Genomic DNA, 7,116 nt, shown 5'->3' with positions numbered 1-7,116 from the left:
TCAACAGTTTGAGTTACAGATAAACAAATAAAGTCAGACTTTGACCTCAGCCTGTTAAAATCCAGATGGAAAGCTACCCTCAGTTGATCACTGCTCCATGTACCAGAACAACCCCAGGTAGGAACTAAAGTCTAGAGTGAAAAAATAAAGACTTTAATTCACGTTAAGTTTAATCTCTGTGCTGTGTCAGAGCATTAGTGAATCAAACGTCCTGTTCTGCTGCTGGCTCAGGGAGGCAGTCAGAGCAGCTGATCTGTGTTAAGAGACTCGGATCATGTGAAACAAACTGTACTGAAGTACACGTTTGAGGTACAGGGACTTTACATGAGTATTTCCATTATGTTCAGCTTTGTACTTCTCTGATAAATCTGTAGCAATATTGTATTTTTTTGCTGTACTACATTAGTCTGACAGCTTTAGTTACTTATCAGGTGACAGTTTTGCATCCCTTTCCTGTCCAATAAAAAACAGATATCCTTTGGTGTTCCTTTAAGTGTTCGGAAAATTATCTCCTGGATGTGCTGGAAAATACATCATCAAACTAGAACACGCCTGTTTTTCTGACAGCATAAAAGTTTACTTAAATGTGGTTCTCACAGTACAGTGACGCTTCAAAGATATGATGTTAAAAAATACGATGCATTGATGTGACTACCTAACTACAGCCAACATGTGTATGTTTAACTCCTGTAGGTAGTAAATGGGCTGAAAAAATTGACTCTATATGGGACTATCCAAGGTCCCATAACGGCCCCATGCCAACTGCCCACGTAGGTGGATTTACCTAAATGGGCCCCACATGGGTTATGCTAGGGCTAACTGGGTACCAAGTGGGTGTGGGTCCAAAATGGGCATCTTATCTGAGGCCCACTTAGGTAAATCCACCCATGTAGACAACTGGCATTGACCCAATATGGAATTTGTGGAAAACACTTTAACTTGTAGTGGAGTATTTCCACAGTGTGTTATTAGTACCTTTATTTCAGTAAAGCATCTGAACACTTCTTCCACCACTGTGTATTACTCAGGTTGTGGGGACATAAGTCTGTTTACATAGTCACCTTATTGGGACTCCACCTTCGTCTGGGGACAAAAATGCAAGTTCCCATAACATAAATTTTTTAAACTTTAGGGTGAAGGCATGGATTCAAGGTTGGGGTTGGAGTGTAGGTTAGGAAATTAAATCACTCAGAAGTGATGAAAACACAACTCAACTCTGTGTGTGTGTGTGTGTGTGTGTGTGTGTGTGTGTGTGTGTGTGTGTGTGTGTGTGTGTGTGTCACATGGTAGGGATATAGCAGACAATTAGTGAACCGTGAAGAGGCTCTGGGGAGTGCTGCAGTAACACCACACTGTGACTAATGCCATATACCTGTATCAGCTATTTCTAGCAATAAGGCTGGGTTCGCAGAGGGTTTATATTTCCACTGAAACACAGAGTGAAAAAAAATAATAAAAAAAAGCAGGGTACTAAATGGCAGGCTATTTTTGCTGCTCTGTGGGTTGAATTTCCATCTGTGTGTGATGGTTAATGCTTTAAGAAAGGCTAGAGTGTATGTACACACTCAACCCCGCTGTAGTGCAGGAGTTAATGAATTCAGATGTGAGAGATAATCAGTAACAGAGTATTAGGACTTAGTCATGATGACTGGGTGCAGACATATAGGAATCTACCCCACACTCTTCTCTGTCACAGTCTTTCCTCAGTCAGGTCCTCAGGGTGAAACATGAGCGCCTTCGTGACTCTGTCTACAGGGCAGAGGATGCCCGTGGTCGGTCTTGGCACATGGAAGAGCACCCCAGGACAGGTAGGGCGGACTTTGTTAAGACCAACCACAGTTCTGGAAACTGTGAAATGATGAGAAGTAGTGTTTGGACTGTGTCTGTGTCCATGTGTTGTCAGGTGCGGCAGGCAGTGTTGGCAGCCTTAGACTGTGGGTACAGACACATCGACTGTGCTGCTGCATACAGCAATGAACAGGAGGTGGGAGAGGCTCTGGCTGTCAGGGTCGGCCCTGGGAAGGTGAGAAAATGTGATTCAGCTTTAATCAGATATTGATTTTGACAGTTTGTTCTTGACCTTAGAAACAACAGTTAACAAAACAATCTCATCTCAAGATCCACTTACTTTCTCGGGTGGTTGAAACCATATCACACTTTTTTTATGCTCAAACATCATCAGTGTAGATATTCTGTCTCTGTCTCTCTGTTTTTTGGTTTCGGAGCTGGATTAAAATTAGTGTTGGGTTTGGAAAGGGAAAGGGACAGTCGGCCTTAAATCAAACATGCATATTTTTCCTCTTACCTGTAATGCTATATATCAGTCCAGATTATTCTGATGTGATTAAAGCATGGACCTCAGGTATTTCTTTGTATTGAACAGCAAACATTTTGTATACCCATTATCTTTTCCCCTTCAGGCTTTGTGTCGTGAGGACGTGTTTGTAACATCCAAACTGTGGAACACCAAACATGACCCAGAGGATGTTGAAGAAGCGTGCAGGACCAGTCTGGCCCATTTGGGTCTCTCCTATTTGGATCTGTACCTGATGCACTGGCCCATGGCATTTCAGTGAGCAGCTGCACACAATTAGCTGATTTTGTCTCCACATGGTTGTCACTGTGTGGATTAATGTGAAATGACATATCACATGTCACAGTCATTATGTATGTTGACATTCAGGCGGGGGAAGGAGCTGATGCCTCGACGGGAAGACGGAAGCATTTGTTACTCTGACACACACTACAGAGATACCTGGGCAGCCATGGAGAGCCTAGTGGACAAAGGTCTGGTCAAAGCCATAGGACTGTCCAACTTCAGCGCCAGGCAGACTGATGACATCATCAGCATGGCCAGACACACACCTGTAGTTAACCAGGTACAATGTGCCTTTCCTCGTAGTCCAAATTTATTGGCAATAGAAAACATGCCATTCAGAAATCAGCTAAAAACTGTCCAACTGTGTGTCTCATTGTGCCATAGGTGGAATGCCATCCTTATTTGTCTCAAGTAGATCTCCTGTCTCATTGTCGGTCAGTACTTTAACACATCAAAATGCATTTTCTTCAATGTAAATTCCATCAAATATTGTTCCCATTATGTCACTAACAGTGTATACACCTCGGCCTCAGGTCAGTGGGAGTGTGTGTGACTGCCTATAGTCCTCTGGGCAGCGGGGACAGACCCTGGGCTTCTCCGGATGAACCAAGTCTGCTACAGGATCCTCGACTTGAAGCTATCGCCCAGAGATACCAGAAAACACCTGCGCAGATCATTCTCAGGTAAGATACAAAGCCTCATCTTCAAGTGTCAGACAATCAGAACCACACTCTGTTACTTTTAATCTTGGGTGTTATTTTGGCAGGTGGCACGTACAGAGGGGTGTCGTGTGTATCCCTAAGAGCGTTACGCCCTCCAGGATCCAGCAGAACTTGCAGGTGTTTGACTTTTCTCTGTCGGAAGACGACATGAAGCTGATTGATTCCTTCAACCGCAACGAGCGCTTCATCATCCCAACAGTAGAGGTGAGTCACTGATCTTATGACAGACACCTATAAGATTTTCAGAGGATGTCTCAAGCAGAGCTCAAATAGAACGAAGACTTGTGTTTATATACATATGACAGCCATCTCAGTCCAAAATTAACTTCAAGCTCAGATGCAAAGATGACACCACATAGCTGACACATCAGCCTGTTTTAGATCTCCATGGATCTCTGATGAGAGCTGGACTATAGGAATCTGGGTCAATCCTGACTCCCGTGGATTTCTGATATAATCAAACCCTAATATACAGATATAATGTGAGCTTCACTAGTTCATTAATGTTTTTGTTTTGTTTTTACAGAGAGGTGGCAAGAGAGTGTGGAGAGACGCAGAACATCCTCATTTCCCCTTCAATGATCCTTACTGAGTCGACACACAAGGAACGCAGTATTGTGCTTTTAAAGACGATTACATGCACTGATACACTGAGGAAACAATATTTCTAAACTGATTTCAGATGTGATCACAGTGTATTTTTCTTTTTCTCTTTGCAATGTATTCATTGATTTAATAAAAATATATAAATGACTGAATGTGGAGAAGAAATAACTCAAAACATGTTTTTCTCTCCCCTTCTGTGCTGTTACTGCAGTGAAGAAATAAGTGGCTTTTACTGCCAGAGTGACACTGTGTGGTCAGTGAGAGAACTGCCTCTTTGCCTGGTGACATTAGCTTTGATCCGGGATTCTCAACCATGGTCCTGAGGGGAGCTTCAGAAAATGGGGAATCATTTTTGATTTTTTAATGCACTGTATTAGTGAGCCCTATGAGAAAAGAGTGGCTGTTCTGTTCATAGGTTTCACTTCCACAACTGTAGCTGACACGTAGAGAATTGTGGTCTTAAACAAATCTAACGAAAATGTTTTAAGATGTTGGTCTCTGAGGCAAAATCTTATGAAATGGCGGTCCATGACCTAATTTGTATCAATCTAGCGGTGATTGACACAAAATTTTGAGAGCCACTGGCTTTGATTGTCTGCGTGTTTCAGACTTCTCTCTCAAGGTTCACTCTTCACTGAGTCACTGCAGCAGCACTGCTCTGAGAGATTCAACTTTCTATCACGTTGCACTTCTGAATACAATCCATCAACAATTATCTTTTCCAATTATCTTTCTTTTCAGTGTCAGGTACATGCTTAACTATTGTGAGAATCCAGTCATCCCTCTTCTCGTTTCTTATCTGTCTGTATTGAAAAAATCTAATCGAATAGACATCCTTCAAGAAAAACAGAAATGCAGAAAGTCACAATATGTCTGCAACACTATAAAATCTTATTCAAATTTTGATCTTTTTAAATTTTCATGTTAATTTTCTTTAACGCGGGTGGAAACCGCTTATATGGATAAAAATGTTTCAGACAGAATCATTCCTAGACAAATGCTATTTAAATAACTTGCTAAGAACAATTAAGAGTCCGCTTACAGTGTTCATTTTCGGCCTTTTTAAGCATGAGGTCATATTGGACAAAACTATGGAAATGAACACTGGCATTGAACTAATTTTTTTAAACTGCTTCGAGCTGGCTACCTGAGACTGGTACGGCCTGCACATTGAAATGACAGGAAAAGTGATTTTCTCTCAATGACACCATGTGGCTTATGACAAGCTGCCAAAAACAAGGTATTTCGATGCAACAGCGAAAACTTGGTGTCCCCAGGTAAGCTTCTTTACTCAGACAAAGAGAACAGTCATGGCTGCTAGTGATGAAGACCAAAAACCAAATGCACCAAAGGTGCTTTTCTGGTGTGCAAGCTGCACTCATCAAGTGGACTGATAATGTTCTCTCTTGTAAAGCCCATTATTACTTTACAAGGTACAAGGTAGATTTATTGTCGTTTTTCTTAAACGTGGTTTAAGAAGAACTGAAAGTTGATCTTAAATCCCGTTACATGTTTTTAGCCTCGAAGTAGGGAGTTGAGGAGTCTTACAGTCTGGGGAAAGAAGCTGCTCTGTCGTCCGGTGGTTCTGCAGCGGATACTTGTGCATCTTTTTCCAGATGGCAGCAGGGTGAACAGACTGTGGCTGGGGTGGCTGCTGTCTTTCAGTGTCCTTTGGGTTCTGTGCAGACACCTCATTTCACCGAGGTCACCGATGCTCTGTGAATGGGAACCAGTGATGTACTGGGCAGTTTTAATCACCCGCTGTAGAGCCTTCCTGTCCTGGCCGTGCATGAACCGTGCCAGTTTATGATGTTTCCAGTCAGTGTGCTTTCTATTGCTCCTCTGTAGAAGTTAACCAGGATCTTGCTCTGGAATTTAGCCTGCGTAAGTTTCCATAGGAAGCAGAGCGTTTTCTGTGCTTTTTCAACCTGGGTGATGATGTGCGATGACCAAGATAGGTTCTCAGTGATATTAAATCAAAGAAATCTATAGCTGTTCACCTGCTCCACCTCAGCTCCGCTGATTTAGACAGGGGTGTGTGTTTCTTTGCCTCCTCCTTTCTAAACTCAGCAATCAGCTCCTTGGTTTTACTGACGGTGAGCAGTAGGTTGTTCTCTGTGCACCACTCTGCAAGATTGTTGATTTCCTCCCAGTATGAACTTTCATTATTGTAATGCAGCTGATGATGGTGGTGTCGTCCAAGTACTTCACAATAGAGTTCTCCTGATGTCTGGGAGTGCAGTCATGGGTGTACAGTGTGGACAGGAGGGGGCTGAGCACACAGCCCTGGGGTGCTCCGGTGTTGAGCACTAATGTAGAGGAGGTGTGACTGCCAGTTCAAACTCTCTGGGGTCTGCAAGTGAGGAAGTCCAGTATCCAGTTGCAGATTATTGTACTGAAGTGCAGCGTGTTAAGTTTTCCAATCAGCCTTATGGGAGAGATTGTGTTGAATGCTGAGCTGAAGTCAACAAATAGCATCCTGATGTGGCTGATCTTTTTCTCCAGGTGAGTGAAGACTTGAGTGAAGAGCAGTAGATATTGCATCCTCTGTGGATCTGTTGGTTCTGAAAGCATACTGGTGAGGGTCCAGGCTGGCAGGGATGCTGTCTTTGATGTGCAGGAGAACCAGTTTCTTAAAGCACTTCATCGGGATGGGGGTAAGAGCCACAGGGCCGTAGTCATTAAGACTAGACACAGCAGACTTTTTAGGTACAGGGACAATGATGGCTGTCTTGAGGCAGAAAGGTACAGCTTCTTGTGAGAGTGAGATGTTAAAAATGTCAGTTACAATGTTAACTAGCTGATCAGCACAGGTTTTAGTACACATCCAGGAAAGTTGACAGGGCCGGCAGACATGTTTATATTAACTCTCAGCAGGAGGTTTCTAACATCTGCTGTGGTCACTGAGAGCAGCCGGTCCTCTGGAGGTGGAGTAGACTTCACCGCTGAGTCCTTATTGAGGAGGTCAAAGCGAGCGTAAAATGTTTTCAGCTCAACGTTTATATTCATGTAATGAATATATAAATGTCAATTAGACTGTAATCTGCTTGAGCTATAAAGAAAAAAATGGGTCATAGCTATAAATTGTAGTAATTAATTTTGCCGTTTCGACTGTGTATCTATCAATCACTCTGTCAATTTGAAAGAATGAAAATAATCTATCAATAAAAAGTTTCAAGCGGACACTGA

At 42.7% G+C, this 7,116-nt stretch overlaps 1 protein-coding gene across 3 annotated transcripts; it reads left to right on the top strand.

Moving 5' to 3' along the window:
• On the top strand, positions 1 to 4,079 carry akr1a1a (aldo-keto reductase family 1, member A1a (aldehyde reductase)). Of its 3 annotated transcripts, none has more exons than XM_088076831.1 (9): positions 1 to 117; positions 1,697 to 1,808; positions 1,904 to 2,023; positions 2,421 to 2,572; positions 2,684 to 2,879; positions 2,984 to 3,033; positions 3,133 to 3,282; positions 3,366 to 3,525; positions 3,848 to 4,079. In XM_088076831.1, exons 2-9 carry the CDS (start codon positions 1,728 to 1,730, stop codon positions 3,911 to 3,913), a joined length of 975 nt encoding a protein of 324 aa, XP_087932957.1. In that variant the 5' UTR covers positions 1 to 117; positions 1,697 to 1,727; the 3' UTR covers positions 3,914 to 4,079. The 3 variants fall into 3 exon arrangements, with proteins under 3 accessions (XP_087932957.1, XP_042343835.2, XP_087932958.1); XM_042487901.2 differs by having other exon boundaries at positions 76 to 117; positions 1,712 to 1,808; XM_088076832.1 differs by having other exon boundaries at positions 103 to 117; positions 1,708 to 1,808.
• The last annotated feature ends 3,037 nt before the right edge of the window (positions 4,080 to 7,116 follow it).

This window comes from Plectropomus leopardus, chromosome 4, assembly GCF_026936395.1.
Source record: "Plectropomus leopardus strain MGB_pleo_1.0 chromosome 4, ASM2693639v1, whole genome shotgun sequence".
Lineage (NCBI taxonomy): Eukaryota > Metazoa > Chordata > Actinopteri > Perciformes > Serranidae > Plectropomus > Plectropomus leopardus.
The sequence above is the reverse complement of the archived record's forward strand: the minus strand, read 5'-3'. Positions and strand labels throughout refer to the sequence as shown.